Here is a 17,599-nt window from a genome sequence, read left to right on the forward strand (position 1 = left end):
TGTGTGTCTGTCCCTCCCCCCCAAAAAACCCCACGTTGCTTCCTGGATAGCTAGGCTAAAAATAACACTCTGTGAAAGCACTTTGGGAACTTTCTTTGCTCTGCTTTTACCCAGAGGCTGCTCTCCTTGCCACGTTTTGGATGCCAGACACTCTGTCCGGAGTTAAGCCACCTCAGCACTTTTGTGCTAGTCACAATCTTCCTCAGCCAGTTGCTGCAAAGAACCTGTCGTATAGGGAAAGTCGAGTGAATTTTCTTTCCTAGCTGCCTGCCACGTCCTACAGCGGGGAAAGCCTGACCCCAAATTCATGGTGTCGGGACAGGGACAAGGGAAAACTGCTGATAAGGCAGATCCCCGCGAAGTGCCCTTTCTCAGCCTGCAGGTGTCGGGAGACCCCAGGGGTGTCAGGAGACCCCAGGCTGGGTGGGTCCCATAACCAGCATGGTACAGCCCATCCATCTCTTTCTGGAGCCAGCACGCCCTGCCTTCTGCTGGGGGCTGAGGCGGCTCCCCCCTGCCTGGAGCTGCAGGAGCTGCGCCGCGCTCCTACACAGCCGGCTGCCCGCCTGCCCTGGCGGGGGCCGCGCCCCTGCACCCTCACAGCCCGCGCCCTGCACCCTCACAGCCCGCGCCCCTGCACCCTCACAGCCCGCGCCCTGCACCCTCACAGCCCGCGCCCTGCACCCTCACAGCCCGCGCCCCTGCACCCTCACAGCCCGCGCCCCTGCACGCTCACAGCCCGCGCCCTGCACCCTCACAGCCCGCGCCCCTGCACCCTCACAGCCCGCGCCCTGCACGCTCACAGCCCGCGCCCTGCACCCTCACAGCCCGCGCCCCTGCACCCTCACAGCCCGCGCCCTGCACCCTCACAGCCCGCGCCCTGCACCCTCACAGCCCGCGCCCTGCGGCGCTGCTCTGGCTGAAGTTTTTGGGCTTTCTGAAGGCATTTTTGGTCTGCTTGAGCTGTTTTGGCGTCCTGAAGTTTTTTACCCTGCTGGAGCTTTTTTTGGCCTTTTGAAAGTGTTTTGGCCTCCTGAAGGTTTTTGGCTTGCAGAAGCTCTTTTGGCCTGCTGAAGGCTTCTGGCCTCCTAAAGCTTTTGGGGAAGGTTTTTTGGCGGCCTGAAGGTTTTTTGGCCTCCTGAAGCCTTTTTGGCCTGCGGAAGCACTGGCAGTATTTCTCCAACATGCCCCTTCACGCTTTCCTCACCGAGCCGCTGCCGTGCCTCCTTCCCATTTCTGACAATACTTTTCCCCCACAAGCTTTCTTACACCCCTACTAAGGCAAAGCAGGGCATTCGCTTCTCCCGGCTCAAGAGGAAACCTGCTGAGGCCTCTCAGCCCTTTTTGAACTGTCCCCCCGCGGGGGGGCACTCGCTGCTGGCCGGCCCCTCCCGCACCCCCCCCAGCTCGCAGTGGTACAGCCCGCTGCGGTGGCGGCCGAGCGTCACTGCGCGTGCGCCACCCGGAAGTAGTTGGCGGCAGCGCCCGGAAGCGGCCCCGGTCTGTTTCCGGCCGGACCCGCCGGGGCTGCACGCGCCTGCCGCGGCCCCCACCGAGCAGCTCATGGCCTTCAACTTCGGGGCGACGGCGGGCGCCGGGGCCACCAATCCGACCGGTGAGCGTGGGGGGGTCCCGGGCGGGGGGGAACGAGCCGCCTTTTCCACCCGCCGCGGCCCGGGCTCGCTGCCCGCCGCCCCGCTCGTGAGGCGCGGCTCCTCGGCGGCGGCGGGGACCGGCCCCCCGGGCTCGGGGCTGCGCTCGGCGGGGCTTTGGCAGCGGCAGTCTGGGCACGCTGCAGCCCCTCAGTGTCCCCCGTGCAGCGAGGGGCCGAGCGCAGGGTGCGAGGTGCAGCCCCCGGTGCCGAGCACAGGGCACGGTCCCTGTCCCGGCCCTGCTGGCCACGCTGGCTCTGGCACAAGCCAGGCCGCTGCCGGCCACCCGGGCACGCCGCTGGCTCACGCCCAGCCGGCATCAGCCGCGCCCCCGGTCCCGTCCCGCCGGGCAGCTCCCCGGCCCGCAGCGCGGCGTGGGGCTGCGGTGCCGCGAGCGCAGCGCTCCCAGCACGGAGCCCTGTTGAACCACATACAGCTGGCTTCGGCCCATCAGCCCGGCCTGGCCAGAGCCCTCAGCAGAGCCCCCTGCCCCCCAGCACATCAACACTCCCCCCCGGTTTGGTGTTGCCTGCAAACTGACGTGAGGGTGCACTCGATCCACTCATCCAGATTGTTGATAGAGTTGTCAGCGCTGGCCCTGATCCTGAGCCCTGGGGAACACCACCTGTGACCGGTCACCAGCTGGACATAACTCCGTTCCCTACCAGTCCTTGGGCTCAGCCATCCAGGCAGCTTTTCACCCAGCACAGAGCACACCCATCCAAGCCATGAGCAGCCCGTTTCTCCAGGGCAATGCTGTGGGACACAGTGTCGGGGCTTTACTAAGGTTCACATACGCAACATGCACAGCCTTTCCCTCATCATCTTGTCACAGAAGGAGATCGGGTTCATCAGGCAGGACCTGCCTTCCATAAACCCATGCTGGTGTGCAGCCATCTCCTCTCACCTCTCGGTGAAGCCGGTGAGACGCGAGCTCCCCAGGTGTTTTCTCCCGCTTCTCTGCCGTCGGACACTGTCCCCACTGTACCAGCTGGGATTTCTCTGTTTGCTTTCTTTCTCCTGCACGATCAACTCCTCTGTAGTGGTGATGGGTCCATGGCAGTGAGGTGTCCAGGGCTTGGTCCTGCCAAAAGAAAAGTGTGTGTTGCTCTTAGGGTGCTTGTGATGTGGTGGTGCACAGTGGTGCATGGTTAATGCTGCCAGGTCACTTGGGTCATCACTTCTGATCGCAGCAGTGTTCCTGTTTGGATGCGGTGGTCTTGGAAGTTAAGTTTTGAGCAATGTAAACATGTTTAACTTGTAAAGGAAGAAAGGCTTTTTCCTTCTTACTTGTTTGCTGCAAGACAGGCAGTCTAGGTGAAATGTAAGCCAGAGCGTTCCTTACTCTCACTTAGTAAAATAATTCTTTGTTGCCTCTTAAGAGTACATGCTCTTCGACAGGGCTCATCTTCGCTGCAGTTAGCCTGGGCTATACTATGTGATCTTCAGCTCTGACTTGGCTGATTTAGATGCAGACTTTCTGGCCCCATCTTAAAGATAATCTTGCGCTGCTTGTGCACTGTTACAAGGTCTGTTGTGCTCGTTAGAAGGAATTCGGGGATCACACCACAGGACTTCTCGTCTGTCTGGTGTGAACCTGTTCGCAGCTACTCCAGGGGAGGGAATCGGGGAGCTGCTGTGTTAGCATTTTTCTTAGTGCTGAAAAACCTGGATGCATCAGGTAAGTCACCAGCAAGCGCTGGAGTGGACAGATTTTTGCAAATATAACTTGAATAAGTCCACGTAGGAGTATTTGACAGGTGTCGTGCCTCAGCTGCTGGAGTTGTATTTTGTGATTATTCTGCTGTTGCTGTTCATATGTGGGTATGCTGTTAGCATGAGGATAGGTTATTCTTGCCTTCCTGATAGCTTATGAAATAATTATGCTACTGTCCGTGACGCTAGCACAGATGCAGCTGTATCGAGCAGTCTTGGGGGGTTCAAGCTCACTCTTAAGGGGAATGTTGAATCACTTGGATATTTTCATGTATAGCTTTGAAATAAAACGGGAAAAACATTAGCTGTATCATATGCAGTATAGCTGAAAAATAACATGCTTACAGCAGTGATGTAGGGAGAGTGGGTTAAACAGAAAGCTTTTGACTGTTCTCCTTGTGTTCAATAAATAATGTTTAATGCCAGTTAATATCTTACTCTTGCTTTTAACTGTGTTTGTCTTGTCCGTGGTGATGGAAAAATATGTTCACTTTTCTTTCCTGAACCTACCTTTTACTCAGAACTAATGTTACCTTGCTCTTTTTCTGCTTCCCGCTTGTCAGGATTTGGTGGGCTTGAAACTACAAACTCCACTGCCAGTGGGTTTAATTTTGGGGGTTTCGGATTAACTGCTAATCCTGCAGTGAATTTTAATATTGGGAATTTCGGTGTTTCCACTACCTCAACTCCACCATTCAATTTTGGTAACAGTCTGGCAAGTGCAGGTAGATAATGCATAAATACTTGTTCTGTAATAAATGTTAATAGCAGGGGTCCAAGAATTACATTCTGAACTGCTAATCTGTGTTTAGTACTAACCTTCGTATCCAGTGAAGGCTGGAGGTGAAAGCTCTGAAGGTGGAATGGGTTTGAGAGCCATAGGCTTGTAGGGGGCTTTGCCTACTAAATTCTCCAGAAATAGCTATTAATGAAATATAACCATGTACCAAATACTCAGTCTCTGAAATGGAAATGAATTGCGGTAACCTACCAGCCTGACCCAGTCCAAAATTGAGCCTTGATTACCCAGCAAACGGCAACATCGATTCTCTGTTTGGATCCAGGTAATGACACACAATTGCCGAGCTGGCCCCTAACGCCACATTTTCCGACATGAGATTCTTGGACTACTGCAGTCATGTTTTTCATCTTCCCCTGTGTCTCCTCATTGGCCTTCTGTTGGCTGTCATGAATGCACTACACCTCAACAGTTTCTGTGGAGAAACAAATTTTATACGATCAGCACGAAATGAGCAGCCCTCACTGTGATCTCAGTTTCCTAAACGCTGTGCGGCACCCTGAGATAGCACGTGTCCCAGTGCTCGCTAAGAGACTCTCTGCGCTTCTGGGAGGCTCTTGGGCATGATGTCTGTGCTGGGTATTGCCTTAAGTTCATGGCCCCATGTGGATCCATCAGTTCTGAGCCATCAGCTGATACAATTCGAGTTAAATCTTTTCCATTTCGTATAAAAATGCAGAACTGCATGGATTTCTAATGCTGTTGCTCATGTAGAATTAGCCAGTTGGGGTCTTTTGCCGCTGCTCGTATAGGAATTCTATTCATTCCACAGTGTCATCGCTCCCTGTGTTAGCGTACTCTTCCCTGTTTTGTGCACTTGAGGTACCTGATTCTGGTTTTATTTGGTATGAACACTACTGGGCTGTATTTCTTTAGCTGAATTGGAACTACTCCATGAGAGAATTTGGATGCTTGATTTTATTCAGCAATTTGCACTCTCAGATCCTTTTTGATGGAAGGATGATTAAATTTGCTGTGAGTACCAAGCTGCCTAAAAAGTGTGTCATCTGATGGTACTCCCCTAGGGTTTCTCACTTGCTGGTAGGACCAAAACTTGAACGTTACAGGGAACAACTTCTTCTATCCCCTTGCATTAAGATGTTTGCTGAATGAAAATAAAATGTGATTGCATGTCAGCTATGGTTTAACCTTTTTATTTTGTATGGACACAAGAGGATGGTAAGTGTAGTAGGTCTAAAGAGACATTTTGGGGGGTGGGGGTGTGTTAGCAGTGGCAGCATCTTTTTGACAAATCCTATGTATCAAGACTGTCTTTCTTCACTTGAATACAGTGTAAAAATGGCTTGAAACACAGACAGCTTGGTTTTCCAGGGCTAATCAGAAGTTCCCAGGCTGCACCTTGGGCCAATGGTCCGTTGTCACCACCATAGCAAAAAGATGGGGTGGTGGCACCCAGCACCTGACAGCTTGATGTTGGGGCCAGCAGTACTTGTCTTGGCACAGCCACCCTGAGTTGGGTGTCTCTTCTAAGGGGGCAAATGGGAACAGGGATCTCTTGGGGCTTTCTCTGGTACCGCGGAGTGCAGGCCCTCACTTAGGTCTTCTCCAGCTAGCCAGTGACTAGTTGTCCTGAAAACCTTTGGAAGGCTGATTGCTTTTGCATCTGTCTTCCTCTGATAGTGGTTGAACCTCAATATGAGATGTAACGGGAAGGATGATAAGGAACTAGGCTTAAAAAAAAAAAAAAAAAAAAAAAAAGACCTTGTAGAATTTTACCTGTGTGTAGAAAGAAATTGTTGCTGTGACAGCATTCCCACGCAAACACAGCAATTGTCTGCACCCTGGCCTCAGGCTTCACTTGATTTGTTTCTGGTTTTGTTCTGAAGAGGTTAGGAATGTTTAAAAAGCTCACAAAACATCAGATCGTTCATTAAACACCTAGCAACAACATGGCCTAGAAGTATTCCCAAGAATTAATCTAAGTAATAATATTATTAGTTGTGTCTGTCACTAAGGAAAGCACATCCTGCTGGTAAAGGAACAGGACTTAACTGCTGCTTTTCTCTTTGCTTTCCTGACACACCAGAGATTTATTTGCTTTCTGATTCATGTTTCCTCCCCCATTTCCTTGGACAGTGAACTCGACACCCATGATCAATGTGAACTACATGCTTGTAACATAATACATCCATCCGTCAACATCTCTTCTCATAACACCCCTTGAAGCGTGCAGTTTATTGTTGTGTTATGCACAGCTGCCGCTCACAGCGTGCTGCCTGCCTGACTTGCAAACTTTGTTTGTTAGGTGCGTTTGGAGGATTCGGGACAACTGCCACCACTGCGGGACCAACGTTTAGTTTTTCGGCTCCCACCAATACAGGTACCAGCGGTAAGAGAGTACAAGCCTGAAAGTGTTTGCTTTAGAATGAACCTTGGGGCATCAGCCCTTCACAGTAATGTTTTGGATTGCACAGGTACTGTTCTCTTTTTCTCAATAATTATTTGCTTATTTCCCCAGGACTCTTTGGTGCTACCCAGAACAAAGGCTTTGGATTTGGTACTAGTTTTGGCACAGGAACTGGAACTGGCTTGGGTAGTGGTTTGGGAACTGGGCTAGGCTTTGGAAGCTTCGGTACCCAGCAGCAGCAGACCAGTAAGTATGGCCTTCTGTTGACTTACTCCCTTAGCAACAAAAACATGAATGCAACAGGCGCATACGTAGTGAGACGGAAATGTATTATAAAAGGGGGCTGTTACAGTTAACCTCTGGATTGATGGAACCTTCTCAGAAATGTGGCTTTTGAAATGCCTCAATTTGCAGCCCTCAACTTTTTCTTAAACTAGAGCTCGAGCAAGTTTCTGAGCTTCACCCGTGAGTTTCTGACAACATTTACCCCTTTGGTTTGGCAGTGGTGGGAAGAGTAGTTATAGCATTGATGTTGGCAGTCATGGCATTACTAGAAAGGGGAGGAAAACGGTGTTGAGTTTAAGTGAGTTGGATAATGACCATTTATCTTCTAACTCAGCATTCGGGAACTTCTGTTGCCGATGAAGATTGGGTGTAAAAAGACACTTTAAAAAGGTTATCTGGTTTGGATTTATTTATTTATTTATTCTGTGCATTTGTTCGCTTCTCAAAATGTGAAAAGAAGTGATGCCAATGATAGGCAGATGGTCCGTGTTAGCAAGCAAGTCTGTCATGGGTAAAGGAGTTAATTTGTTTTTCTTCATCCAACACAGCATTAGGAGGCGGCTTGTTCAGCCAGCCTGCTCAGACACCTGCCCAGTCGAACCAGCTCATCAATACAGCCAGCGCCCTCTCGGCTCCAACACTCTTGGGAGATGAGAGAGATGCTATTTTGGCAAAATGGAACCAGCTTCAGGCCTTCTGGGGAACAGGCAAAGGGTACTTCAACAATAACATTGCTCCGGTGGAGTTCACGCAGGAAAACCCCTTTTGCCGGTTTAAGGTATGGAATTGTTCATCTGCCCACAAACAGCTCTGAAGCAGTTACTCTGCTTGCTGAGTGTCTGCTGTCTTAGGAGTGTTCACATCAGATTTTGTTACTGTTAAGAGTATTCTGCAACGGTATTTTTCCAGGTAATGTACACGATTCTGTTACGTGCTCATTAAAAGGTTTGAAGGTTTATAGATGCTGGAAATCCGGGTGGTGTTGAGGTACTAGATAACGAGTACGTATGTGGATTCTGAAACTAATGTTCTTCTATGACAGCATTCAGATTAGTGTGTGTGTCTAGTTTGAGCCAGATCTCTGGAAATGAATTTTCATGTGCATTTGTTTAGGTTACAATATTACAAAAACTGTTTCAAGTACCCTTCACATCTGAAAGAAACTCTTTAACGTGTGGGTAAGAACTTCAGGGACTTTGTTGCTTTGTCTACATTAGAAAAACCCTCCGTGAACCTGGCCCATGCATGCCGGCTTAAATACACCAGCCTTTGGATTTCTTCTGCCTTTATCCTTGCCAGTGCTAAAGCTGACTCCGTTCCTTGTCTGATATCATCAGCAGTTCCAGATCTTGCTTCTCCTGTCAACAAAGAACATGTAGGTCTTCAGGCACTGCAGATCTCTTGCCCGCTGACTTTCTTGCTAAGCTTCAGACTTGTCAGTGGATTTGGGTCAGGCACGGCCATACCCTCCTTTCCCGAGCTGATTCTTTGAAGTGCAAGCTTTCTAACCTGAATGTAGGTTAATATTTAAATAAGACTAGTTTTGATTGTGTGTATCATGACACTTTTATAAAATATTTGCAGAAAACGAGTGCCTGCATAGCAAATGTTTGGCTTCCGTTGTATTACCTTTTTTAGGTGTTACCTTGAATATTTAATTGGTAAAGCACCTGCAGGCTTACTTGCTTCTAAGTTGTTGCCTGAAAGGGCTTTAGAGTTTTCTGGGCTTTGAAAAATTGCGAAGTATAAGTTGTGTGATGCAAAATTGGTTATTTTGAAGAGTTTCAGTTTTTCTTTCAAGTTACACAGTGCCACATACTAGGTTTACTTTTGGCCCTATGGCTTGAGCATTACTAATGCCATTATGAATTCCCGTACCTTAAGTGAAGGACTGAAAAGTTCCATGTGTGCTGGCAATGGCATATGCCTAAGAAAAATAGCAGACAAGTTGGTAGCACAGGTATCAGAGCGAAGCGTCATGTGGTAGTTGGGTTTATCGCCTCTGTAAGCATCAGATACCCGATAAGAGTGAAGCATTACTCGAAGGGTGTCACAGGGGTTCAAGGAATCCACTTGTATGCAGCTCCAGCTCTAGAACAAACGAGAAGCATGCAGCTCTTGACTAAGAAGAGTGTGCCTCTGAGGTGTGTGATGCAGGCAGTCATTTGAAGGACCACAACAAAGTAAAAAAATCTGTTACGGTTTGAAAATGCTTAATTGTATAAAATGTGAAAGATAGATTTTTTTTTTTTAAACAAATAGCAGAGGAGTCACGTATGTGTGGTCTTACTACCAGTTTGCACATAATGAGATTTAGTCTTCCGTGTGCTGGCCGGTGTTTCCCCACAGTATGGGCCTTTCACAACGATGAAAGGCGTGTGCTTAAACCCAGATTCTTCCTCAGCTGTCACCGTTGTGCTCCCTGGCAGGACGGCCCAACGGAAGGAGGCCGATTCTGCGAGGCTCACCATGGCAGGGAATTACTCTCTGCTGACAAAGACCAGGCTCTTGGGCACATCCCCAGCCCGTTTCTTTCTTCAGCTGTACTTACACAAGGGAAAAGGTACAGGTCACCCACCCACCCACATGCCTTAAAAAGCACCTGCTGGCCAGCCGTTTCGCCAGGGATACGTCCACTGACAGTTCATAGGCAAGATGAGATGAAAACAGCCGCTCTGCTTTTGCTTATAATGAGTTAACCGTTTAGATCTTTCTTGCAAGTCACACGGAGTTTACACCGGAGCTGGCAGGGTTTGTTCCTGTATTAGATCATGATGTTGAATTAAACATCTTGAACTTACTATAGCTTTATCACAGCAAGGATAAAGATAACATTAAACTTTATAAGCAATCGTACAAGAAAATCCGTGACCCTTGATAACAGGAGGGAAATTGGCTGTCCTGAATTCTTGTGTGAGAACCTCACCTGATGCCTGTCTTAGCTAGTAGAAATACTCCATGTCCCATGTTTTGACTTGTACTTCCAAGAAAACCGTCCAGATCTACAGTAGGAAAATGCTAAGAAATCCATAAAGATTTATGGTTGGCTTATCTTTCAGTTAGGTTCTGTCGGTAACTTTTCATTCAGACACCTGGAAATAATGTTGTAAAACTTTTCTGGAACTCTGGTAATTTTTCTGTATTTATGTCTGGTCCTCTGGTTCCTTTTGCAACTTAGGAACAGTGTGACTTTGTACAGTGTTCCCGATGGATATCAGCTCCGAAGCAGCATAAATCCCCTACTGAGTCAGCATCTCCCAGTCCATAGCTTTTCTTGGTTTGAGATGGGGAATGGATACTTAACGAACCTTTTGTAAAAGTCTGAACTGTTTCAAAAGCTACTGTACTGGTGGCCTTTTGAGAGAATATTTTTAAAGGGGGACTGATTTTATGTGTCTGCATCTCAGACTATGTTGTAACTTAATGTTGAACCCGTTGCTCTAAAAATGGAGGGGATTAGCCCCTCCCCTTCAGGCCACATAGATATGCTTTTGCTAAGTGATAGATCCCCGGGTTTTGTTTGTTCATTTGCAGGCTGTGGGTTACAGTTTAATGCCCAACAACAAAGATGAAGATGGCCTCGTGGTCTTGGTCTTTAACAGAAAAGAAATAGATATTCGAAGCCAGCAGCAGCAGCTTGTAGAATCGCTACACAAAATTCTGGGAGGAAACCAGACCCTCACTGTCAACGTAGAAGGTGTTAAAACGATGCCGGATGACCAGTATGTGAACTTTATGCGGTTTTGCCTTTCTATCTGGTATTGCATGTTGGCGCTTGCTCTACTCTTGTCTCCCTTTCTCCTTGATTTTAGATCTGTTCCTCCCGAGTTTGATTTCGTGTCTTGTTCCTTCCTGTTGCTTTTTCTTAAGGCGTTAAGTCCCGTATCTTTCCTGTGTATATTCCTTGCTTTTGGTGGAGTGCACAGCTGAGGACCTCAGCTCAGGTCAGGAAATGGGCTTCTCCAGACCCTGCTTAGCTGCAAAAATTGGAGATGAGGAAGTTAGCCATGAGGGTGGGATACATACTTCATATTTTAGGAGCAATGAGGTATTCCTCACTTGGTCATGCATAAAGTGGAAGAGCGCTGGGGTGTATGGTAACAGTGTCTTTGCAGTGTCCCATTTCAGACGTTTGTTTCGGTGGGAAGGCTCTCCCACGGCTAGTTGAGCTGGCTCGTTCTCGGTGTGTTATGTCAGTGTGCTGTCTGCTTTGACTTTTCTGGGGGCCTCAGGCTAGTCTGCCTGAAGTACTTCAGCACGCTGACATTCTGCTTCTTTCTTTCCCGCAGTTTTTTCATTCTGTTTTAAAGCCCAAGGTTTTAGGTTATTCTTAATGTGGTACTAGTATCACCGTATAATATGGTTGTTAAAACTGGGGGTGGGGTGTGGAGAACGTAGTTTTGTAGGCTGTTTACAGCTTTTCCCTTTCTGCCTTGTTGTGTTAAACCCTGCCTTTACTGGTACTTACAACTCTGTTAGCTAAAGGAACTGAACAGTCAGTTGGGACAGGCAGTAACTTTGATTTAAGGTTGTTCTTTATTGTGTTTAGTTTCTATACCCTTGCTGACCTTTTTCTGACAATAAGCATCTTGTCTTGCTCAGGACAGAAGTGATCATTTACGTTGTGGAGCGCTCGCCCAACGGCACTTCGAGGAGAGTTCCTGCAACGACCCTCTACACCCACTTTGAACAAGCCAACATCAAATCGTCCCTGCAGCAGCTGGGGGTCAGCCTCTCCATGGCCAGGACAGAGCTTTCCCCGGCACAGGTCAAACAGCTCCTGCAGAACCCTCCTGCTGGTACGTGGGCTGGGGCTGCGCAGGGGCACAGTTGGGCCTTTGCTGGGGCTTTTTTGGGTGGCAGGGGGAAAAAAGTGGGTGTCAGCCCACTGGAAGACACCTTTTAAAACTACAGGAGTTCCCAAGGCACTCTGATAGGCTGACGTAGTGATGTAATTACAGCCGGCTTTCCCACTGAAGTGCAGTGTAGTCTACCAAGACAGTTATGATTTATCAGTAATATGACAGACAACACTAAACTATATAATTTGGCCATCATCAATCACTTCAACTGGCCCAATTTAAAAAAAAAAGTGAAATATCAGAATAATCATGTCCTATACTCACTTCCTAGTTTTCAGAGGGGTCGCTTAGCCTATGTGGCCGCAGGCAGTACGTATACAGCTTTGTTTCAGAGTAGTTAAGTGCTGTTCATTCCATTTCGTAGGATAATGGTAGCTTATTCTCTGTGTCCGTACAGTATCCCACGCAGTACTTGCAGTGAACATCCTGCAGTGGGTCAGGGAAAGCAGCCTGTGGTTTCCAGCAGACAGTATGTAGCACATTTCAAGACGACCATTTAAAGACACAGCAGAAGTTACAGTATCTGGATTGCAAAAAGAACTCAGCCTGCTGTTGCAGAAAAGTCAGAGGCAAGCAGCGGTGTTTTCCAGCCGCCGCAGCACTGGGGAGAAGTAGTTGCTCTGTGCACGAGCAAGTTGGCTTGCTCTAGTACTGGAGGTGTATTGCAAGGCCTGTGTAACGATGGTTGGGTGCAGCTTGTTAGTCCGTGACTGAGAAGGCAACTGAGCTTGCAGGCTGGCTAACCTAGCGGTCGGGTGTGCAAGAAGAGGTGTCAGCGCTGAGCGCTAGAGCAGCAGTCACACCCCGAGATGAGTTTTGGTATGAAGACAATAGCTGTTATGAGGAATGACCTGGAGTTGTTGGGCAGCGAAGAACGTTGTGGTAGCTGACTGTCCTGGTCTCCTTTTTAAGCTGGCCTGAAATGTCAAATTACCAGCACTTTTTTCTTTTTGACATGTGTGTCTCTGGTCAGAAAGTCGATTGCTTCCCATTCTTTCCTCGCAGACGTAGGTATGTGCATTTAAGACGTAGGTATGTGCATTTAAGATTTGCAGTAAGGTTTGGAGAGTATAACAACTTGCATGAAGCTGATGTACGTGTACAATTAGACTGCTTTAATTTTATGTCATTACCTGATGAAGCAGTTCACAGCAAAACAAGCAACTGTTCTGTCAACAGATGAAATCCTTAGACAAATCTTGTTAGGAAGGATAATAATGTCTACTGGGATTATTTTGCTGACTTTTGTACCAACTTTGGTTTGGTGCTTTGATCACTTAATTATTGACTTTTTACGGGTTTTTTTTATACAATAAGCAACCTGAAGAGGAGAGATGATGCGAGTGTAGCAGACAGTGGCAACAGTAGGAATTCTTCGCCTTGAAGAGTGGATTGTCAAATTTGATCACCAGTGGGTTGTTCCTTTCCCATGCTTCCAAACCAGCAGAAGTGCATGACAGCCTTTTGGACTGAACTTACTGTGCCATAGTCCAGGAACAAGACTTTTAAGAACTACCTGTGTTTAATTAACCTTAATTTGAATAACAGTCATTCAGGTTAGCATAGTTCATAAGTTCTGTGTATTTCCTAGTATTTTTCCTGCTTAACAGTTGTGAGATGTGATCTTGATTCAGATCTAGGCATACTAGAAACTCACTGTTTTGTTTTGGTTTTTTTTAAGGTGTTGATCCTATTATATGGGAACAAGCTAAAGTCGATAATCCTGATCCTGACAAGTAAGTCTAACAGTGTCCAAGTATTACATAAAGAACTGGAAAGGGGAGAAATATACAATATTGTGTAATACCCTTCAGGTAACTTGTAAGAAACTTATTAGAGAATAACTTTGTCAAGTGCTGATCTCATTTGAAGCAGTGAGGATTACTAGGAATGCTTGTCTAATCCCTTTACCCATTTAGGCACTTAAGGGTTGTCAGGATCAAGAGCTTTACTTTCTTGCATTACTTGGAGTTGTGGTGTACTCCATCATGGGGACCAGCTTTTGTGACTTTTTGCAGCTGTTGTGGTTGTTTCTCTTTATTCCTGCAAGTGGAAGCAATTTACCCTTGTACCCTCCAGTGGCTACAGATCACTTAGGCTGATTTTTTTTTGTGGAAAAAACAAACAAACAAAAAACCCCGGGTTGTTAGGAATAGCGAGGACTCTAGAGCTTAGAAAAACAAGATATGTTTATGTGTTACCTTAATTTATAATAGGCCAAGATTATCCGTAACTTTATATAAGATTATATTCATAATTATTAATCCCTACCACCTGTCTAATATAAAAATGCGTTGTAAGAAATATTTGTATTCTTGTAGGCTTATTCCTGTGCCAATGGTGGGTTTCAAGGAACTGTTAAGAAGATTGAAGGTCCAAGATCAGATGACCAAACAGCATCAAACTCGATTAGATGTAAGGTGTCTCATCTCTGTCATGACTGCTTGCTGTTGATGATGGATGTGCTATTAAATGAGCCTCCCCCCTTGCCTCCTGTGTGTTGAAAACTGGAACCATGTGCATGGGCCTGTGACTCCTTATCACTATTTCTTAATATATTCCGTAATTATATCATTTGAGGAGAAACTGAGCAGTGTGGTTTAGCTTTGGTTTTTTTCGGGTTCCAGCTTGCTGTGTTGTTACAGGCCAAGTCAAACCAGCTGAATTAAGTCGCAGTGGCGTGGATGCTAATTTGGGCACCCAGTTTTCTGATGCCTTCTGAAAATCCCAGTTGCATGTGAAAATAAATAGAAACCAGAACAGTAGAGGTCTAGCAAAAAGCTTTCTGAAAGCATCTTTGGTGAGGATGCTAAGTTGCTGGACCGAGTGTTGTTTTGAAACCATCAGGACTAATGTTTTCTGTTATCAGAAACTCTTGCGACTTCCAACTGACTCCATCTCCTCTGCAGATCATATCAGAAGATATCAGCGAGCTACAGAAGAACCAAACGACAACTATGGCAAAAATTGCACAGTACAAAAGGAAACTGATGGCGCTTTCTCACAGAACATTACAGGTAACACGGATAGTGTAAATAACTCGTTCTGATGCACAGCCTTGTGCCAGAAGACAAACTGAGGAGGAGGGGTTAGGATGACCCATGTGATCTTGTGTGGCCAGTGTTGAAAATTAAATTAGAAGTTTATTTAAATGGTATTAGTAACAGGCAGAGCTGGCAGAGAAAGCTTCAGGTGTGCAGCATGTCCTACCATTTTGGGAACCTTCTCTCTCACTTACTCAGAAGCCATGGGAGTGCCTTAAGGTCTTGGAGCAGCAGACTAAATGACAGAACAAATCTGATGAGAGACATGCTGGAGGAAGGGCAAAAAGACATATGGATGGGCTAGTGAGGAAAGAGATGGGCAAAGTCTTCTCTAACGAACCTCAAAGGCTTCTTTTGTAGGTGTTGATAAAGCAGGAGATCCAAAGGAAGAGCGGTTATGCCATTCAAGCAGATGAAGAGCAGCTTCGTGTACAGTTAGATACAATTCAGTGTGAACTTAATGCACCTACACAGTTCAAGGTGAGTTGTTAATAGAACTTTGCCAACAACTCTGTTTCTTCCTCGCAAAAGAACGTAAGTTTTCTAAACTGTGCATATGTATTTATTGTGAAAAGCTTTCAGAAGTCCAGCGGTGTTACTAGGCTGTAGCATCATGCTGTTTGCTGCATGACTGATAGGTATTTAAGTATTTTTGAGTTCTTCGAAATATTGGAGTTTCTTGCCCTTTGCATGTCATTGAAAAAAAATAAAAAATGGAAAGAATGGCAGTGCTTCCTGCCCTGGTGACTTGAGGAGTGTTACATGCTGGAGCTCTGACAGATGTAAATGAGTTACATTTGATTTAAGCCTGTTTCTCTTCCCAGGGCAGACTGAATGAGCTCATGTCCCAAATCAGGATGCAAAACCACTTCGGAGCGGTGCGGGCGGAAGAGCGCTATTACATAGATGCAGACCTCTTAAGGGAAATCAAGCAAGTAAGTATTACTGGGTAGAATCCTGGGATACTCTTTGAACTTCAAAATTAAAGCCAGCTATGCTTGCTGGGAGATGTATGTAGAATGTCATGTTTTTGTAATTGATGCCGAAGTAGTTTTTGTTGTTCTCAGTGACCATGCCTCAGTGTTGTACAAAACCACTCTATGCAGTTTATGCTACAAGTGCAGAAAATGCTGGTTTTCCATCTTCCAAAGACATTATGCCTGGCTTTTCAATGTGCCAAGGCCACCAGCCGTGGCACTTGTAAGAGATGTTACTTAAAATCTGTCAAGCGACCTATGCTCATGCCAGTTTTTAAACTATCCATCTACAGCATCTGAAGCAGCAGCAAGAAGGTCTGAGTCACCTAATTAGCATTATAAAAGATGACTTGGAGGACATCAAACTTATAGAACATGGGCTGAATGAGAGCATTCCCATCAGAGGAGGAGTCTTCAGTTGACGTGGTGAATGCTCTGGGCTCACACAGAACATGTCACTTGAGTTCATGGTTCACCTTCCAAGGCTAAAACTGTTGAGGTAAAATAAAACAAGTATCTTCTAGGAGCAATGGTATTTTGGCTGTTATCTTTAGAATTAGCAAAGCCTCTTCTAAGCTTTTGAACTTGACCTTTGGAAGGTTTATATTATATTTTATAAAGCTGTATATGCTTTAATAAAAGAAGGAAAACTGAATCTGTTCAGATACTGGTTTACTATAAAACTATATGTACTATTGTACATTTTTTTCTTTTTTTTTCCCTTCCTTTTTTTACGACAGCATTGTCCTAGAAATGCAGTGCCGAGGGAACTGTTCCACTTGTGACTTGGTTTGTGGAAAGCTTAGCCTGCTTCCATGTTTTTGTCAAAACAATCAAGCAACATTATTATGTAAACAGCTAACTTAAATCGTTGCAGATATGTATGTTGCTGTAACTATGTCAGTCTTTGCAACATCAGTAGTTTACTGGCGCAAGCTGCTGGGAAGTTTCTGTTTCCAGTTTCTGTCCTTCCTTTGGACTGCAAGGATCTAAAGGTTTTTACCACTTTATGTATGTGAATTATAGAAAGCTTTGCTGCCCCTTATAAGTAACAACAGAATGCCTAGACCATTGTCTTCTGCCTTTTTTTAATTGCCGGAAAGTAATAAATTCAGTCTGACTTTGTAATAACTTGTGCATGGTGTTGGCTCTTTCTTTCTCAGTTGTATCAGCAAAGCAGTGAAGCTGCTAACAACTCCAGGGTCTGCACTTCACTCTCCTCCAGGCACTGCAGGCAGGGAATGGGCTATGACAACCAATGCCCCAGAGCCGCGTGGCAGCCTCGGTCCCCAAACTAAAACACAAGGTCATGTCCCTTTGATCCTACCTGGTACCAAGTACTGCAGAGCTGGTAGGTGCTATGTGGAGAAACATTTCCCCACCCCAATTTGCCTTTTTTCCTCATTACAAAAGTCACTGAAAATGACTGGAAGAAAAATTTGCTGCAGTAGGAGGTTGTACAGCAGAAACAACTCAAACACAATAGAGGCAGAATCATTTTGTTCATTAGCCACAAAAAAAATAAAAAATATTTCTGATCATAAAATTTGGAAGATAGAAAAATAGAAATGCAACCGCAGCATGCTGGAGCCTGTATTGTGCATTTGAGAGAGTAGTTTTGGAAGCATGATTCCTCCATTACAGTTGAAAAAAAGCATATGTGGAACTCTCATAAAGGGGGAAAAGGATCAATTTTTGGAAGCGTAGTGCCAAGTAATAAGGTATCTCAAATGTGCGATACAGTCTCTAGCAGAGGGGCTCTTCTGACAAATCAATTGAAGCTAGAATTTTTTTGAAGGGCTGGGGTAGCAGCCTCTGTGAAGTCCAGACTGGGTGTGGCGTGGAGCAACCTGGTGTAGCGGAAGGTGTCGCTGCCCGTGGCAGGGGTGTTGGATC

At 46.3% G+C, this 17,599-nt stretch overlaps 1 protein-coding gene across 4 annotated transcripts; it reads left to right on the plus strand.

The window, feature by feature from the left end:
- The first annotated feature begins 1,467 nt into the window (after nt 1-1,467).
- On the plus strand, nt 1,468-16,834 carry NUP54 (nucleoporin 54). 4 transcript variants are annotated; one of them, XM_055794394.1, is made up of 13 exons: nt 1,486-1,615; nt 3,932-4,093; nt 6,434-6,517; nt 6,647-6,781; nt 7,369-7,598; nt 10,355-10,542; nt 11,423-11,619; nt 13,364-13,418; nt 14,004-14,097; nt 14,592-14,699; nt 15,087-15,206; nt 15,551-15,661; nt 15,997-16,834. In XM_055794394.1, exons 1-13 carry the CDS (start codon nt 1,564-1,566, stop codon nt 16,123-16,125), a joined length of 1,665 nt encoding a protein of 554 aa, XP_055650369.1. In that variant the 5' UTR covers nt 1,486-1,563; the 3' UTR covers nt 16,126-16,834. The 4 variants fall into 4 exon arrangements, 3 of the variants coding, with proteins under 3 accessions (XP_055650367.1, XP_055650368.1, XP_055650369.1); XM_055794392.1 differs by lacking the exon at nt 3,932-4,093 and having other exon boundaries at nt 1,468-1,615; XM_055794393.1 differs by lacking the exon at nt 3,932-4,093 and having other exon boundaries at nt 1,468-1,615; nt 6,434-6,508.
- The last annotated feature ends 765 nt before the right edge of the window (nt 16,835-17,599 follow it).

This window comes from Falco peregrinus, chromosome 2, assembly GCF_023634155.1.
Source record: "Falco peregrinus isolate bFalPer1 chromosome 2, bFalPer1.pri, whole genome shotgun sequence".
Taxonomy (NCBI): domain Eukaryota; kingdom Metazoa; phylum Chordata; class Aves; order Falconiformes; family Falconidae; genus Falco; species Falco peregrinus.

Coding starts and splice junctions, on each gene's coding strand:
- NUP54 (XM_055794394.1), top strand. CDS start 1,564: ATGGCCTTCAACTTCGGGGCGACGGCGGGCGCCGGGGCCACCAATCCG. Junction 1,616..3,931: donor CGGGGCCACCAATCCGACCG/GTGAGCGTGGGG, acceptor CCCGCTTGTCAG/GATTTGGTGGGCTTGAAACT. Junction 6,518..6,646: donor CACCAATACAGGTACCAGCG/GTAAGAGAGTAC, acceptor TTATTTCCCCAG/GACTCTTTGGTGCTACCCAG.